The sequence below is a fragment of the Oncorhynchus kisutch genome, linkage group LG27 (assembly GCF_002021735.2).
Source record: "Oncorhynchus kisutch isolate 150728-3 linkage group LG27, Okis_V2, whole genome shotgun sequence".
Lineage (NCBI taxonomy): Eukaryota > Metazoa > Chordata > Actinopteri > Salmoniformes > Salmonidae > Oncorhynchus > Oncorhynchus kisutch.
In genome coordinates, this window is record NC_034200.2 from 21,898,401 (window position 1) to 21,917,196 (window position 18,796).

The 18,796-nt window shown below is 44.3% G+C and overlaps 2 protein-coding genes across 3 annotated transcripts in view; one reads left to right on the top strand and one right to left on the bottom strand.

The window, feature by feature from the left end:
• Positions 1-210: 210 nt before the first annotated feature.
• urod (uroporphyrinogen decarboxylase) lies at positions 211-7,450 on the top strand. Its single transcript, XM_020462678.2, has 10 exons — positions 211-354; positions 961-1,073; positions 2,644-2,723; positions 2,814-2,876; positions 3,085-3,282; positions 3,508-3,669; positions 3,988-4,122; positions 4,540-4,640; positions 4,884-4,950; positions 6,691-7,450. Exons 1-10 carry the CDS (start codon positions 332-334, stop codon positions 6,853-6,855), a joined length of 1,107 nt encoding a protein of 368 aa, XP_020318267.1. The 5' UTR covers positions 211-331; the 3' UTR covers positions 6,856-7,450.
• Positions 7,451-11,522: 4,072 nt separating this feature from the next.
• LOC109871754 (zinc finger SWIM domain-containing protein 5-like) overlaps positions 11,523-18,796 on the bottom strand; it is a 48,494-nt gene continuing 41,220 nt past the window's right edge. For both annotated transcript variants that reach the window (XM_020462738.2, XM_020462737.2), the window contains exons 10-13: positions 18,410-18,545; positions 17,343-17,500; positions 17,010-17,173; positions 11,523-16,839 (exon numbers count right to left, since the gene is read on the bottom strand). In XM_020462738.2, coding sequence (XP_020318327.2) covers positions 15,895-16,839; positions 17,010-17,173; positions 17,343-17,500; positions 18,410-18,545 — 1,403 coding nt within the window. In that variant the 3' untranslated portion in view covers positions 11,523-15,894. The remainder of the gene's footprint in view (positions 16,840-17,009; positions 17,174-17,342; positions 17,501-18,409; positions 18,546-18,796) is intronic.

Genomic DNA, 18,796 nt, shown 5'->3' on the forward strand with positions numbered 1-18,796 from the left:
GAAGAACGTTTTGGGGTAACGTGTCGTTCAGAACAATCCGTCACTCAACATTGCAGACGTTTAATCGAATATAACGCACCCCAGGATGACCGATGACATTGCGCAAAATATGAACGCGAGTTGAGACGACTACCTGCTATGGAACGTACCAAAAGTATAGCTGTCAGTGGTCGGTCACATGACTTTCTGAAGCTGGCCGCGCCCTGTAGGGGGCTCGTACAACATTCTGGATGACAGTCAAGAAAGAACCAGGCAGCAGTGTGCCACTGACGTCTAGGGCAAGTGAACAGCATCTCTGAACTTATTCTTCCATTATAACATCAGCCCCATCATGGACAAGGACGATTTAATACTGTATGTATATTATCTGACTGTATACCTCGCTAGCTACTACTGTCTATGTAGCTAACTTTAAACCGACTAGCTAGCTAACCATTTAGTTCGTAACGTTACAAAAAATGCAATCTACCATGAGGACACGTGTATTGTGTTGTTCGTGAATATCATGCTTGATGTGTGATATGAGCTAGTTAGTTACCTACCAATGACCACGAGCAGCGGCATTTCTGTCAAATTAAAGTATTGATAAGTGATGAAGATTATGTCAGGGTTCATAAATGGAAGCTACTACATAAAGCATGTATGTGATTGGCACCATGATGTTGCTTGAGAAAGATCTCACGATCATTTCACCAGCATCTCTTTCAACCGTTGTTCCACTGTGTGCAGCTGATAACAGAAAGAGGGACTTATCTTCTGTGATCACCTGCTCCTGTACAGAACACTGTAGTGTGCCCAACATGATACCGTGGGAGGGGAGGAGTAGCCCTACCCCTGATAAGAACTAATTGTTAAAATTAGGAAGAATGTTACCAACTTAATGTGTCATTATGTGGGTTATGGCTTTTGTTTATATCCATTTCTAAAACATTCATCTTTGACATTTCATTTCAATTTTAGCCCTAAAGACTTCCCCAAGCTGAAGAATGATGCATTCCTTCTTGCATGCCGTGGCCAAGAAACCCCTCATGTGCCTGTGTGGTGTATGAGACAGGCTGGACGTTACCTACCAGGTGGGCCTCACACTCTCATTAGTCTCTCTAGACACCCGGGTTGCCTCCCACAATTTTCAAATGTTCTGGCTTAACAAGTCTGTACGTAATAGAATGTCAGTTTGGCATACAGGAACTACATCACTGCCTAGTTTTCTATGTTTACCAATGACCTGCCACTGGCATGTCACAAATCATGTCACAAATCATGTGTGTCCATGTATGCTGATGATTCAACCATATATGCATCAACAACCACAGATAATGAAGTCACTGAAACCCTTAACAAAGAGTTTCAGTCTGTTTAGGAATGGGTGGCCAGTAATAAACCGGTCCTGAACATCTCTAAAACTAGTAGCATTGTATTTGGTTCAAATCATTCCATAAATTCTAGACCTCAGCTGAATCTGGTAATGCATGGTGTGGCTGTTGAACAAGTTGAGGAGACTAAATTACTTGGTGTTACCTTAGACTGTAAACTGTCATGGTCAAAATATATAGATGAAATGGTTGGAAATATTGGAAGAGGTCTCTCTGTAATAAAGACATCACACTCTAAGTTCTGCAGGCTCTAGTTTTGTCTAATCTTGATTATTGTCCAGTTGTGTGGTCCAGTGCTGCAAGGAAAGACCTAGTTAAGCTGCATCTGGCCCAGAACAGAGCGGCACATCTTGCTCTTCATTGTAATCAGAGGACTGATATCAATACTATGCCTGCCAGCTTCTCTTGGCTTAGAATTGAGGATTGACTGACTGCATCACTTCTTCTTTTTATAAGAAACGTGTTGAAAATCCCAAATGGCTCACCAGACATGCCATCAGGTGTCTTTTCACAGTCCCCAAATCCAGAACAAATTAAAGAAAACGTACAGTATTATATAGGGCCCTTATTGCATGGAACTCTGTTCCACCTCATATTGCTCAAATAAACAGCAAACCTGGTTTAAAAAACACATAAAGCAACACCTCGTGGCACAATGCCTCTCCCCTATTTGACCTAGATAGTTTGTGTGCATGAATTGATATGTAGGCTACGTGTGCCTTTAATTTTTTTTGTTATGTAGTTCTGTTCTTGTCTTAATGTTCTGTATTATGTCATGTTTTATGTGGATCCCAGGAAGAGTAGCTGCTGCTTTTGCAAAAGCTAATGTGGATCCTAATAAAATACCAAATCCGTCTTTATCCGCTTCAATAAAATACATAATTGTAGTTAGCGAGATGGAGATCAGAGGTTGTTTTTGCATTTCTCAAGAGGTTAGTTTGCATCAACTACCTTGACTTAAACCACTTTGAATTCGAATTGCAACATTCTGGCATGTCTGCCTCGTGATTCGTCTGTCTGAGGTGGACCCACCCCTGATTTATTTATATTTTTTATTGAAGTTGCCGAAAGGGTTTGTCATAGAAGCCAGATCCTCGTCACTACTGTTGCCTAGGGCCGTATCTTCGAGATTACACTCATGTACTTCACTGGCCTAAGAAACACACATTGAACTAACACTACAAATATCAGTAGGTTTTTGTTGTTGAATGGACCTATCCATCTCTTAGTCTGTTGGTATTCACATGTAAGCTAACCTATTTGTTTGTAGAGTTCCGTGAGTCCAGAGCGGGAAAGGACTTCTTTGCAACATGTCGATCACCTTCAGCCTGCTGTGAACTCACTCTCCAGGTAATCATTGCCTGTGTTAAACCAGTGTGTTTTACTACTAAACATCTTAGCATAGATGGAGAACACTCACTTCATTTTTTCTCCTTACAGCCATTGAGACGTTTCCCATTTGATGCTGCCATCATCTTCTCAGACATCCTGGTTATCCCACAGGTAAGATATGTCCTGTCTGAGGCAGATCTTTCTTTGCCTTTAGTTCAATCAATCCTCTCTGCATACTAAAGAAAGAGAGAACCTGCTGGCAAGAAGGTATTCTATTTGTGTAGTATATTGATAGGAGAAAGCACATAACTCAGAGACCGTATACGTTATGCTTTTAACCGGTTAATGACTGTGTGTGTGTGTGTGTACCTGCTCCCAGGCCATGGGTATGGATGTCCAGATGGTGGCAGGAAAGGGCCCTACTTTCCCAGAGCCCTTAAAGGAGCCAGAGGACCTGCTGCTCCTGCAGTCCAAGGTGGATGTCAACAAGGAGCTGGATTACGTCTTCAAGGCCATTACACTGACGCGCCACAAACTGGAAGGCAAGGTCCCTCTCATCGGCTTCACTGGTGCCCCGGTGAGATGGAACACACACACACACACACACACACACACACACACACACACACACACACACACACACACACACACACATGGTGAGAGAGAACACTTTTCAATACAGATTGTATTGGTTACTTCAATAGTCAAAATACACTTTTTTTCAGCCTTGTGTCATATCTTGTTGTTCTTAGACTAGAGGCTTCAGTAAAGTGACCCATATCATCATCTATTTCTCCTGTAGTGGACCCTGATGGCCTATATGATTGAGGGGGGAGGCTCGACAACCCAATCCAAGGCTAAGCGCTGGCTGTACCGTCACCCTGAAGCCAGCCACCAGCTGTTAAAGATGCTGACTGACATCATAGTGGAGTACCTGCTGGGACAGGTGGCTGCTGGAGCACAGGTAAGCAAGGCACCATGGGAGATTGTGTTCCAGCTGTATCTTACTGCTAGCCCAGAGTTCTTGCTCATGGGGAAATGGTCAGGTGAATAGAGGGTAGATCAGTTTATTTACATCACTTAATTGGACAAGGAGAAGATGTTCATGAATGGCATGAATGATCTGATAGCTCAATATCTAGGAACTGCTAGAATGTTGATTTATTCATGTAGGTTTCTTTTAGGGCCCCTATCACAGACACATTATACAGGAGACACCGTCCTGTCTAGATACATGGCACATTATTGTCCAGTCTGTTCCGCCTTCCCTGTGTTTCCCCAGGCCTTGCAGGTGTTTGAGTCCCATGCTGGCTGTCTGGGCCCAGCAGAGTTCCAGGAGTTCTCACTGCCCTACCTCCGAGACATCGCCCGTAAGGTCAAGGACCAGCTGAAGGAGTCAGGCCAGGATGTCCCCATGGTGAGCCCACACAGACTGTCCCTTCTTCATGTTCACACAACACTGACATCCTCATCCTTTTGTTTGTGGATTTCATGTCACTAGATTTTCAAGACAAGCTTTTGTTCATCATTATGCTTAAAAAAAGCTTACTTGTCTTGTGGTGTGATAACATGTGGCCAGTGTATTGTGATATTTTTCACCAGTAGATGGCACTATACTATCAAATATTTTCCTCTACAGACTTGTCATCTGGAGTAGTCAGAAATACATTTGAGGTTTTTTTTATGCCTTGAATCATTGTATGGCGTGTCATCGGTCTCCAATGTTGACATCGGTCAATATTTAACAATTGTTTTGTAATTAGTTTTTCACTGCAGTGTGTCTTTAAAGTTCCCTGGACTGTATCTCCCTCATGTCCTTTATGTTCTGTCACAGATTGTGTTTGCCAAGGACGGCCACTATGGTCTGGAGGACCTCTCTCAGTCCCACTATGAGGTTGTTGGTTTGGATTGGACCATTGACCCTCGCTCAGCGCGGTAACGAACATTAACCCTTTTCACAGAAATCAGATCACGAGCCATTTCCCTAGACAGTCAGTGACCGAGCCAACATTTGCTGAAGGTATTGTGTCATATGTTGAAATTGGATTGGATTCACACTATTTTGTGAAAGGTTATATTTATCTTGTCAACAATAAAAACAGGTGGTTCGGTCCACTGTTGATTGAACTCCAGGTTAATACACCTTTGGGAATAAAGCCCTTGTCTCTGTGGTTTCAGGGAGCGAACTGGAGGAAAGGTTAGCCTCCAGGGGAACATGGACCCCTGTGCGCTATATGCCCCTAAAGTAAGTTTTTTTTTGCGATCCAAGAAATATATATTGGCGAAATGTTTCAGTACAAAGGTACTGTACAGTAAAAGCACATTAACCAGCAACTGTTGTTGTTGTGCCAGGCACTTTCTGCTATAACTTACACACGACTTATTCTAAATTGGACTAAATTGGATTAAATAAAACAATTTCCTTAGCAATCTACACACAGTACCCCATAATGACAAAGCGAAAATCGGCTTTTAGAAATGTTTGCAAATGTATTAGAAATACAAATCAGATACCTTATTGACATAAGTATTCAGACCCTTTGCTATGAGACTTGAAATTGAGCTCAGATGCATCCTGTTTCCATTGATCATCCTTGAGATGTTTCTACAACTTGATTGGAGTCTACCTGTGGTCAATTAAATTGATTGGACATGATTTGGAAAGGCACACACCTGTCTATATAAGGTCCCACAGTTGACAGTGCATATCAGCGCAAAAACCAAGCCATGAGGTTGAAGGAATTGTCCGTCGAGCTCCGAGACAAGATTGTGACAAGGCACAGATCTGGGGAAGAGTACCAAAAAATGTCCACAGCATTGAAGGTCCCCAAGAACACAGTGGCCTCCATCATTCTTAAATGGAAGAAGTTTGGTACCACCAACACAATTCCAAGAGCTGGCCGCCCGGCCAAACTGAACAGTCGTGGGGAGAAGAGCCTTGATCAGGGAGGTGAACAAGAACCTGATGGTCACTTTGACAGAGCTCTAGAGTTCCTCTGTGGAGATGGGAGAACCTTCATGAAGGACAACCATCTCTGCAGCACTCCACCAATCAGGCCTTTATGGTAGAGTGGCCAGACGGAAGCCACTCCTCTGTAAAATGCACATGACAGCCCGCTTGGAGTTTGCCAAAAGGCACCTAAAGACTCTCATACCATGAGAAACAACATTCTCTGGTCTGTTGAAACCAAGATTCAACTCTTTGGCATGAATGCCAAGCGGGACGTCTCGAGGAAACCTGGCACCATCCCTACGGTGAAGCATGGTGGTGGCAGCATCCCTACGGTGAAGCATGGTGGTGGCAGCATCATGCTGTGGGGATGTTTTTCAGCGGCATGGACTGGGAATCTAGTCAGGATCGAGGCAGAGATGAGCGGAGCAAAGTACAGAGAGATCCTTGAAAACCTGCTCCAGAGTGCTTAGGACCTCCGACTGGGTTGAAGGTTCACCTTCCAACAGGACAACGACCCTAAGCACACAGCCAAGACAACACATGAGTGGCCCAGCCAGTGCCAGGACTTGAACCCGATCGAACATCTCTGGAGAGACCTGTAAATAGCTGTGCAGCAACGCTCCACATCCAACCTGACAGAGCTTGAGCGGATCTGCAGAGAAGAATGAGAGATACTCCCCAAATACAGGTGTGCCAAGCTTGTAGCGTCATACTCAAGAAGACTCCATGCTGTTATTGATGCCAAAGGTGCTTCAACAAAGTACTGAGTAAAGACTCTGAATACCTATCAAAATATGTTATTTCAGGGTTCTTTTGTTTATAAATTAGCAAAAATGTCTGAACATGTTTTTGTCTTATCATTATGGGGTATTGTGTGTTGATTAATGAGGGATAACATCTATTTAATCAATTTTAGAATAAGGCTGTAACGTAACAAAATGTGTAAAAAGTCAAGGGGTCTGAATACTTTCCGAAGGCACCATACTTTCAAAAGTGATGCTTATTTGTCTCTGTCGATCTCTACCTATGCAGGAGCGTATATATGAGATAGTGAAAAAGATGCTGGAAGGCTTTGGCACCAGAGGGTACATTGCCAACCTGGGCCACGGGCTGTACCCTGACATGGACCCGGAGAATGTGGGTGCCTTCGTAGAAGCTGTCCACGCTCACTCTCGCCACCTCCTCAACCTCAAGTAACACCCCCGTCACCTGTCAACATTGACCGCAATCATCAAACTAGCAGTGAAGCAGCAACCAAAAACCAAAGCAACATTGGCTTGGATTGTAGAGACTATATCATGTATTCACAGTAATACGATAAACCACCAGGTCTTATCAAGTATGGAATCCCAGGACAGATCAAGACAGATCTTGTCCAATTCTGGATGTTTTTCTCTTTCTGAAGAGAATACTTCATGATGTTCTATAGATAATCCTAAAACAAACAAAACACATTGCCACAGTGCAAGACCTTGTAATATTTCATATTATTCATGTGTACCACTGATCTGTTTTATTCAGATGTAGTGCACCTAAAATTGAAGAAACCTTATCAAAACAACAGTAGTGAAGGAGATTCAATGTGATTATCCTCAATGGTTGTGTGAGAGCCTCAGTCCAACTGTTGTTGTTTAGACTGTTGTACTGCAATTATGACTGTGACTGATGTACTAAAGCCTAAGCATTAGTGTGTATATTTTGCTCTTAGTTTTTTATTCAGTCAAATAAAAATACACATATTTTAATTGGACCTGTATTTCAAATTAATCAAATAAATTATATTGGATTTCTATTGGATGTGTTTTGCCTCTAACACACCCTAATCGGGAACTATTGGCTCATCTTATTGTGCCCTCTAGAACTGCGCTCTGCAGTTCACTCCAGGTTTTCTCTAACCAGCAATCTTCCATCTACACATCGACGGCAATACCACTGGTGCTTGCGATTACTATGGAAACCCTTCAATTACAAATGAGATGTAGCGAGGGAGTGGGGGTCGGGTGTGGCTGGCATACTGTACATGATTTTGTTCAAACCAGTTTAGTGCCAGAACTAATCTGTCCGGACTTAATTTGTTTCCACGTTGAACAAACACATTTTTGAAATTGGGAAAAGGCTCTATTTTATTACTGCTTTTGGCTTAAAGGGAAGTGATTATCATTACAGACTGCATTTTACACAAGGCATAAAAGTAGTTAATCCCCATGGGTGTTTTTCTATGAAAGGCAGCTAAGTAGTAGAGAGAAGTAGATCCGTACAAATCCATTTGTTTTTGTTGTTGGAATGGTGGGAATAGGATTCCACAAAAACATTTCATCACGTGATGTTTTGAGTATTGGACAGTTTTTCTCCTTTTACGTATGCTCCTCTGCGGTAGGTTGAATTTAGCATTTTCCCTACGTATGGTTAAGGTCAGGATTGGGAGAGGGGAAGCTGATCCTCCATCTGAACCTAGAGGAAACTTGTGTGAAACATGGCTTGGGGAAGCAGTTCAGGAGGTTCCTGGTTGGATGGACGACACTCAGCAGCTGTCGTGGCGGCGGTGCTCTCCTTTTCATTTGGACACAGATGACACGTTGTTGTCACAATGCAGGATTAGACTGACCTTGATTGTGTTGTGAGGGGCTGTTGCCTATAAACCGCTGGGAAAGTAAAGACAAATAAAATATATATTAAGGCCATAGGACTCGAGATGCTGTCACTCAACGCTTCGTTGTTTAAGGACAAATTGCAAGGCTATGGTTTCCTGTTTCTTCTTGAAGTGTGTATATGTTTTGTATGTTTTTGTATAAAGGTGTGTATATGTTTGTGTGTGTGTGTGTGTGTGTGTGTTACCTCATACGGTTTTCAGGCATTATTTTTAATTGCAACAATGAATCTTGTGCTCAAAAAAAAGCTCAATCCCCCAAGGTCTCCTTACGAAGAGGACCAGGGGGATGGATTGAGGTGGGGGGACTCAGGCTCAATCTCGCAGCAAATCAGCAGACCTGAAAATCCAATCTTCTCCTGGAGACAGCAGGCTTTACATCATTTGTCAGGGACTGGTACTATCAGATCTTTATCAGATGGGAGGGTATGGGCTGCCTTTGTGATTGATTTGAAATATTAACATAAGGCAATGGAGAAACTCAAACCAGTCTTCTGACTGTATATAGGTGAGGAGTCGCAGGCTGGCACCAATGTTACTGTAGCCGCTGTAGAAAAAGTGACAATATTTCGTGGCAATGCAATGTGATGGTGACACTGCCCTGTGGATTCCATCTTGGGACCAGTGCTTTTGAAAAGCCACTGACATGTATAGTTCATTGTGTCAAGGTCACTGTGCCTTGTAAACGGTAGACTAATGCGTAATATACCAAGCAGTGTCAGAGGAAGCCCCCAAAAATTGTCAAAGACTTCAGCCACCCAAGTCATAGACTGTTCTCTCTGCTACCGCAAGCTGTACCGGAGCGCCAAGTCTGGGACCAAAAGGGTCCTGAACAGCTTCTACGCCCAAGTCATAAGAATGCTGAACAGTTCATCAAATGGCCACCCGGACTATTTACATTGACACCCTTTTGTTGTTGTTGCACCCACTCTATACACACTCACTGGACTGATACTCCAACACACACTACGGTCACACACACACAAAACACACACATGCATATTGATGCCAGACACACACACTTTCACTCTTCACATATGCTGCTGTTAGTCTGTTTATTATATATCCTCATTGCCTCGTCACTTTTACCCCTACCCACATGTACATATTACCTCGACTACCTCGTACCCCTGCACATTGACTCCTTACTGGTACTCCTTGTAAACAGCCTCGTTATTGTTTTTATTGTGTCACTATTTCCTTTTTTATTTCTATTTTTCTTACTTTTTAACTCTGCATAGTTGGGAAAGGGCTCGTAAGTAAAGTCTACACCTGTTGTATTCAATGACAAATACAATCCGATTTGAATAGATCCACACTGTTTGAATCGTGCCGTTACACAAAGTGGGTGATGAAAAAAATATGCTTGTCAGTCAGTCACCCTAGCTTTAGAGACCAGAAAGCCCGAAATAGGTCAGAGTGTATATGTGCTGTTTGCTCCAGTCACATTATCAGTACATGGAGGTAGATGTGTCTGTGTAATCCATCTCCACTATCAGAGGGAGCCTAACTCCCTGTGCTCCAGCCTTGACTCATCCATCACCATCATCTCTATTGTTCGGAAGACACATTTCAGTTGAATGAATTCAGTTGAACAACTGACTAGGTAACCCTCATTCCCTTTCCACAGCTGAGACCACAGGGATCTCCCCCCACACCCCGGCATTTCTCATTATAGAATTCAATCCAATCCAAAATGATGCAAAGAATAGTTTGGAATGGATGGAATCACAGGGCTATTGCAGTTCCTCCCCCCTTTCTGTTAGCTCTCCCCCAAACTCCCCCCAAACCTTTCCTCACCCCACTAATCCTCCCTGCCCAGCTCCTCACACACCCAAATGACTGAGGGATTCTGGGAAGTCAGAGTGGCAGAACAAAGCTCTCCAAATCAGCTCCCTGAAGAACGAGATGTCTGATAACGCTGACAGCACAACCTGCCATCCAAGGTGCAGAGAGATAACTTTTTAACAGACAACTGCCAACCAGTTGGTACACAGTGCTCTCAGGGCATGAGTTTGTGCATATTTGGAGGTGGACTTGACCATCGGGGCAATTTCCTCACCCTGTCGGTCCTTGCTGGGGTCGACCAATTGTCTACTAATGAACATACAGCTCAGCCCTATTGTTCGAACGAAGCACCTGCCTTCAGGACCACATAAGCAATCTGGTGCTCTGTCTGTGCAGTCCAGTGTTCGTCTCACCTCAATGCCTGCTCTCTCTCTCCCCCAGCTGACAGCCTCAGCAGTAACCACACAGCAAGGTGGGGAAGCCAATTACTCATCTGTCTCTTCCATACATGCCACTTCAGCTAAATCAGCCCCCTCTACAGGAACACAAATACTCCCCAATGGAGCCAGGCCCATCCGCTCCACATTTCATCCACTCTGCTGTGCTGGCCTGCCAGGCAAGGCAGCCGCTCTCTTCCTCTCGCTCTCTGGTTGCTTCTCTCAAGAGTGAACCCGCTCTGTGCTCCCTGTCCAAAACACAACGACGGAGCCCATCTGTGAAGCACTGCCCCCTGGATAATGCAGGGGAGAAGCTGTGTAGTTTGGTCTTCATGGTGTTTGCAGTGTAACAGATTGGCTCCTACAGCAGCAGAAAGCCAGAGGAGAAAAAAACACAATCCTCTAGAATAGATTGTTAGGTTAACAGTAGAGCTATACGAACCAGTCAGTCATCACGTTCAATATCAGTCCGGATCAACCTAAAAGGGATTTATGGAATTCAGTCAGTCCTATTCCATATGTAGGAGGGGGGGCGTGAGGTGCAGTAATTGAACAGATTGTGGTAGTGTTGGGGTGTTATATTGAGAATAGAATGTGAATCAGACAGTGGTGAGCCGTCTGCTGTGATAATTAATAAGCTCATTTACGGAGGCAATCAATCTGGGCTGGAGATGTGCTGCCTGTCTCTCACATGCACACTTAGGATTCTTTATGACCTGATTCACAGGTTTAGCTCTGTGAATTCCCTAACGATTGAGAATTGCAATGAGCTGAGAAAGTGTCTTAGAGGAGAAATCAGAGCTACACATAAACAGTGATAATTGTATCTGATCCCTTCTCAGAACAGTGTTGTTGTGAAGTCTGGTAAACTACATGTGTGGCATTACTAATTGGATAACCTACCTGAAGTGATCCCTTCTTCTGTATTATTGATATACTAATTGAGCAACATCTAAGAGAAGACAGTTCTCAGAGAGCAGCAGGAGTCAATATACGTGTTTCACACTTTATTCATAGAAAAGCACTGAGATTCCAACACAAATGATATAAAATGGTAGTAGCGTTACATAAATAGTCATACATTTTTGTTTGAAAGACATTTGCTCAAAAGGTTGCACAAACAAAAAGTGTTGATGAACTATACTTTTGTGGCAACAAATACTGGATACCTTTTATATAAATCAGTAGCACAAAGAGGCAACAAACACTTTCCCTTAAATCAAAATCAAACAGTAGATGAACTAGCGAACAAGCTCTACCAGCGATTATTATTTCCTTCTAAATTCTAGGGACAGGTGAAAACACTGGTACAGTTAACACATAGACAACGAGTATGGGAAAGAAAGAAATTAAGCCAGAGGAGTTTTCTCCATTTTTTTCCTTATTTTTTTTTTGCAATGCCGTAGGACCAACTACTTCAGCGATAGGAAAATGCTTGTTGTTTGAAGTGTGTATATAAACAGGCAGCTTTACATTAACCTGCAATAGTCTGTAAAAATGCAAGCATCTCCATCACATTTGAAAAACAAATGCTTGTTTTGTCCTCTCCTGTCCTCTCAGGTTCAAGTAGTGCGGTAGCTAGTGAATGAAAAAACAGAGGATGCAGCAAAAGCGAGAGAAAAATATATTTTAAAAAGGAATTAAGACCAGAAATGGAAGCAAGGATGGAGCAGAATAACTCAACTGCTCAATAAGGGTTGTAGAGAATGGTTCAGAGCATGGCCGTGGCCGTTCAGGTAAATTGAACTGAATAGGCTTAAAATCATGAAGAAATATAAGAGAGGATGTTTTGGGGGGGGGGGGCACACAGACACCCATTCATATTATCTGCCAGTTCCTTCCTTGGCATGCAGGGTTTTTATTTTCATTTCTTTTGGACTGTTGTTCTCCCTAAACTCTCATTGCCATGTCAGGCCCTGACACAGGTATTTTGAGAAGACACTAAAGGCTTAAGTCCAAAGAAAGTCATCGTACATTGATCGGTCAAAGGCAAAGTCTGTCCCAAATTGCAGCATGTGCAGGCTCGGTACAAATACAAACATGCCGTGTCGTGCCTTGTCTGTCCCCTCTAGGATAGTGGCTAGCCCCCCTCAGACATTTGTCTGGGTGACTCCGGAGAAGGGGACCAAACCATCAAGTGGTTTCTGCATAGTCAGGTTGCTTTCTGTACACAATGGTATGCCTTCTTTTTTCCCCAAATGTAGAAATGACGTGCTTCCTCTTAGAAAACACGTTGCAAAAACTCTACCAAACATACAAATAAAACAGTGAAACAACAATTGTGAAAAATGTACACAGGAGCACCTGAGAAATGTCTTGAAGTCTTTTACTCTTACTGTCATCACATTCCCAGCCCACAACAAATTCAAGTATCCCAAAAAACTAAAACATACAGTTATCATAAATAATTATAACTTTACAATTTTCTGAATTGACACTTTTATATTTACAATATCTTAAATGCTTATGCTACTACTTTTTTGTTTTTGTTTCTTGAAGTGATTCCCTGAGAACTGAGTTTAGCATCTCGTCTCTTTCATTTTGTTTTTCGTCATCCTTTCTTGACCATATTACTTCCAACCCCAGCTCCAGACAGACATCTGCGGCCCCAGACCACCTGCCGAGCTTGGTAGAGGTGGCAACAATGGAATGTGGAAGCTGACATGGAACGGTTTTCATAGTCTCAAAATGTGTCTTCTGTCTAATATTCCTATTTTTGTATATTAAATATAATTATATGCTGTCTATGTCTGTATTAATAGTATTCATTCACACACAGATTATTTTAATGATCGATAAATAATTGCTCAAGCAGACAGAATGGTGTTGAGTACATGAAATGTGTCAATTGCTTGTATAACAATAGTACTACTGCTAAATGTCAAGCGGTCACTGCCATATCAAAAACACTTTCCCACAGGGTCTGAGAGGTTGATACGTACAGTTAAGGTTGTATGTGGAATACTAAACATCAACTGTCTACACCAACGCATGTTGTTTAAAAGTACGCGTTCATACACGCTTTGCTATGAAAGATACAAGATGTTTTTCAGCAATGGTATTTCAACATGTATGATACAACCCCAAATCCCGACAACACCAGGCACTCCACCTCACAGTCTAAGATCCACAGTGGCAGTATCGTTCTCAGGCAACAAGGCCAGTCAATCAATCTCGCCATGATCTAATACCAATCTGAAGCAACACGGCTCTCTCTCTCTCTCTCTGTACGCTTCGCTCTTTTTGAAAGGTACCTTCGCTAGAAATAATACAAGATACCAGACAAATCGATCAGGCTACACCCAAGGAAGGAGAATACATGTGGGAGAGGGTGAGAGGCTTGGTCAAGTCTGAGGACTATGTATGTGCCTGATGAATCTGGTAGATTTAGACTTAGGGCACTGGGCCATGGGATACACATTCCACCTCCTCCAAACATAGTGCCTTGAAACGAGGCCTTTTAACAGGGAAAGTTTAAAGCTGGTCCTTGGAATACGATCGAGGTATGACAGTAAGTTAACACTATGTGCTTCAGTGTTTCTGGCAGAGATGGGACCAAGTCACAAGTCCTAAGCAAGGCTCAAGTCTTAACCTTAGTGTCAAGTCACAAATAATAATGGACAAGTTCCACAGCTCAGGTCCCTAAATTTGGGGTTTTGAGTCTTTTAATCAATTATTAAGTGGTTTATCCCAATTTCATTGCAACTGCATCAGTGAGTTTGGACCCACATGCAATGACGTTTGTGACCTATGAGGCCCTGATGCAGAGGCGCACCACAGGTCCCAGAGTGGTGGGGCAGATTATTTTCCCTGGGGCTTGGAGCTTTTCCTAATCTGGTCATCTAACCAGGTATAAATCAGGACCCTGACAGTGGCTGAAAGTGATTCATTAGTAGTTATAAAAAGGTATTCATATGGAAGTGGGACCATTTCTGTCATTTAGCAGACCATCTTATACAGAGCAATTAGGGTTAAGTGCCTTGTTGAAGGGCACATCAACAGATTTTTCACCTAGTCAGCTCAGAGATTCAAACCAATGACCTTTCAGTTTATGGCCCAACGCGCTTAACCACTAGGCTACCTCTAAAACAGGCCACACGGTTTTAACATTTCTGGAAAAACACCTGGCCCTAGGGAGGATGAAAACCCTGTCAAACTGCAGCAACCTTGTACTTGTTAATATTCATTCGATTTGACAACGTTCCTTTACACAGACACAACCACTGCAATTGGACACTAGAACTCACAGGGCTGAGCTTGCTTTATGCAGGTTTGCATTGTATAGGCCTAAGCAACTGTAATTAAAAAGTAACTCACGCAGTATATTTATGTAATCGGTATTGTGTTGTTTGATTCATTTCAGGTAATCATTTTGGATTGAAAAGGTCAAGGTAGCCCAGCCAGCCAGCCCAAGTTTGAATATAGCCTAAACCAAATTTGATCACATTCACATTTTCTTTTAACAGAAATAAGCAGGCTATACATAGGCTACATAACTTAACCACTTTGTTTACCCAGAGGGCAAAGGGGTACAGGGCGCATTGGCTGTAGCCTATGCAGCTGCGCTTGTTATCAGTAGCCTAGTTGATCAGGCTCATTTTCATCCCATACAGTTTAGGTGTAGGCTGCAGCAACATTTCTGTGAGGAGTTCCTGCTTGTGTATGTCAGGAGTGATGCGTTGTCACGTTTGCTAAATAAATAATCGGAGGACAGCGGAGCGGCGCGAGCTTTGTTAGAGGAAGTGCTTTGTGCCCGGCCTGCGCAAACCTGTGATTTCCGTGAATCTGATTGGTCAAGACACAGAACCTGCAGCACTCCGATATAAAGGACAGAGAGCCTAGCATAGTGGGTGAGATGACAAATCTAGTCTCTCGAGTCATACAGTTGAAGTCCAAGTTCAGTCACGAGTCATAGACGTTCCAGTCGAAGTCGAGTGGCAAGTATTTTTTCTTTTTGTCAAGTCTCAAGTCGCAAAATGTGTAACTAGAGTAGTACAACAGTCCCAAGTCACGTGACTCAAGTCCACATCTCTGGTTTTTGGAATGACAATTTCTCTCTCCTTCAAACTCCACTAGTAACTCCCCACAGCAGACAGCAGACATTCCCTGGCTCAAAACACCCCGTACATCATTTGGTTTTTCATTATGTGCCACCTCAACGATTTTATCATCATCATCATCACAATCTTTTTCATACTAAAACAAACAGTGGTTGCTGCTCACGAGAAAATAAAAAGACATAAACAAAAACAGACATACAGAATTTGCCACAAGAATGACAAAAAAAGAGAAAATGTATGAAAACTTAAATAAATGAGTAAGTAGTACTAAAAGTAGATCCTATATTGCCCGTCCTGTTGGGGTTCAGCCGAAGCGTTCCCGTACCAACATCATGAGTTTCTTCTTGCCCTTGTAGATCTGTTTGAGGTTGTCTATAAACTGGGCAAACTGGATGTGTCCGTCCTGGGCCAGTAGGAAGGTCTCTCTGGCCTTACTGAGGAACTCTATGAACTCTCCGTAGTGTCTGGGGCTGATGTGAGTGAGCCGGGAGTGGGTTGTGTTGATGTAGGCGCTGATAGTGGCGTCCAGCAGCTGCCGGAGCGGAGCCTTGTCCGTGGACATGAGCTTCCCAGAGTTTCGTCGCCCGGGGATACCGGCCAGGCCCGGGGCCGTCATGGTGCAGCGACGCAGGATGTCAGAGAGCACGGTGGCGCAGTGCACGCTCTTCACCACCAGGGGGATGATGGCAGCCAGCTCGTTCTTGCCCAGCGAGTGGGACAGGGCGCAGGCCCAGAGCACGTCGTTGATGGCCGGGTGGGTGTCCTGGTTGTAAGCCAGGTTGAGGTGGGTCATGGCCAGCGAGGCCAGCTTGAAGGCTCGGAGTGGGTAGCCGCGGTGCTCCATGTAGCGGGCGATGGTGAACAGCTGAGAGTACGTCATGCCTGTGGAGGCGGCGTCGATGACGATCTGGTAGGCCGTCTCGAAGGCGATGTGGTCCTTCTCGCAGAGCGTGAGGGCCGAGAGGGCACAGTTCTGGGGGTCCTTCATGGAACACTGCAGGGCCAGGGTCCGGGCGCAGCTTGCCAGCTCCTCTCTCTGGGGGTAGTCTAGGCTGAGGCGCAGGATGGTGTTGTGGGACATGACGGTGGCTGCTACGATGCTGGTGGCCTCGGTGGGAGTGAACAGGGTGTACCAGCTCTGGAGGATGCTCACCAGCGCTCGCAGACCCACCTCTGTAGCACAGGTGACCAGCCAGCGCACCATCTCCCTGCGTCTCCAGTTCAGAGTGGAGAGGGTCATTCTCATCACCTGCAGAGAGAGAGAGACACACATTGAGGCATGTGAGGCATGTTAGAAAAGGCAGACCGCACAGCAATTCAACACGTACCCACCAGCACATTTCATCCAAGACATCCCTGCGCACATGCACACACCCCCCACGCCCCACACCCCAGACCCTACTAGCTATCCCTCAGTACCTGCAAGCCCAGCTCCAGAGCTACATTGAGCAGGGTGATGTCTGGGGGGTTGTCAGCCGGAGTGGCGATCTTGAAGGCATCCTGGGCCAGTTTGAAGATGAGGGAGGAGGAGTGGATGTTCTTCTGGATGGCCTCCAGCACCGTCCGCAATCTCAACATATCTCCTGGAGGTACAAACAACACAACATTAGGTCCAAAAACATTTCTCATCCAACAGTTTGTATGTGGTGTTCTGTAGTGGTGGAGAAGGGCATAGGGGCGTTTCTCTGATAGTGGTGTGGTTGTGCGTTTCGGCTGATGGGGTGTGTCTGTGTTTATGTAAGTAGAGCTGACCTTTGGCTGCGGTGAGCATGGTAGAGGCCAGTTCACACTGCTGAGACTCCAGGTGGCCCAGGGTGAACCAGCGGGGATATCGGCTGGGCACGATGCTGATGCCATGGTGGGGGTGACCCAAGTCTCCCGAGGGCGCCATCGACTCTAACACAGGGAGCCTAGAGGGTACAGACAGACAATCAGAGAAGAGAGACAGTGATTAGATGAATTATGACTACTAAGAAAAAAAATTCTATTCAAAATGGGCAACTGGAGGCCCCCTTTCGTAGGCCCACGGATCAACCCCGACTGAGTTTTTTTTAGGAACTCAGTCAGGGTCTCAACTTACCGCTGAGTTAGAATAGTAGAATACACAATTTGATTGTGCATCAGCAGTTTTTCTCTATCTCAGTCACTGACAGTCATTAATTAGCCCAGATTGCATTTTTTTTGTTATTATTGAATAAATGAGTCTAGCCAGCTATCAACATTTCAATTTATGCCCCCCAAAAGGCTAGGGCTGGCTCTGACTGCACGTGTGTGTATGTATGTGGGTACGCAGACCCACGAGGCACTGCACCCCCCACCCCACGATGACTTCAGTTTTGTTGTGGCCCCCACCCCCGCCACAGTTGCCCATCCCTGGTCTACAGCATGATTATAGGTATCATCCTCAGATTAACGCTGGCTCATCCAATCTCAAGGCTGTATAGCTGCATTAGTTCTCTGCTCACGAAGTCTACATATGCACCGTGTGTGTGCAGCTCCGAGCCGTGTTATTGATTGTGTATTAGCCGGGACCCTGAGGAGCCTCAGTGGGATAATGACTCTGCAAGGCAAATGGGGATTATGCAGTCATAGGGATTCATCCTTCAAAACAAGGTACAAATAGAGCCTTTTCTCAGACACACACTGTTGCAGCAAGATAGGAGGATCACACTATTTTGATCATAAAATGTGATCAAATCCTGAATGTTGTAAAATGATATTCAATTCAATATTATTTTACAACTTACAGTACGTTCAACCTTCAGGATTCATATGTTCTGTTTTTGGAATACATGCTAGAAGGTTTTATGGGATCTCACCTCATGGCCTTCAATGCTAGTTTGTAGGCCAGGTCTGCGTCGTGGGGCAGCAAGGCTGAGAACAGGTACTTGGCAAAGGTGTGCATGGGAACACTCTCCCTGTGGATGACATCACCAAGGCCACTGAAGGGACCTCCTGAACAGAGACGGGCGGACAGACACGATACATCAGAATTGTCCAGCTACATACACACACCGGAACAGGGAATCTTCCCTTTCTGATTTGGCTCTGTTTCTTGGTGAACAGTCAAAGTCTACCGGTTTCAACAAACCATGCCTCAAAGTAACAGCAATATATACCTCTCTCAACCTGATGGGGGCGAGAGCAAACCGGAAACCACACACTCACTGCCCATTGGGCATTAACCAAATCTCTCGTCCCTAGCA

Coding starts and splice junctions, on each gene's coding strand:
- urod (XM_020462678.2), top strand. CDS start 332: ATGGACAAGGACGATTTAATACT. Junction 1,074..2,643: donor GGCTGGACGTTACCTACCAG/GTGGGCCTCACA, acceptor ATTTGTTTGTAG/AGTTCCGTGAGTCCAGAGCG. Junction 4,951..6,690: donor GTGCGCTATATGCCCCTAAA/GTAAGTTTTTTT, acceptor CTACCTATGCAG/GAGCGTATATATGAGATAGT.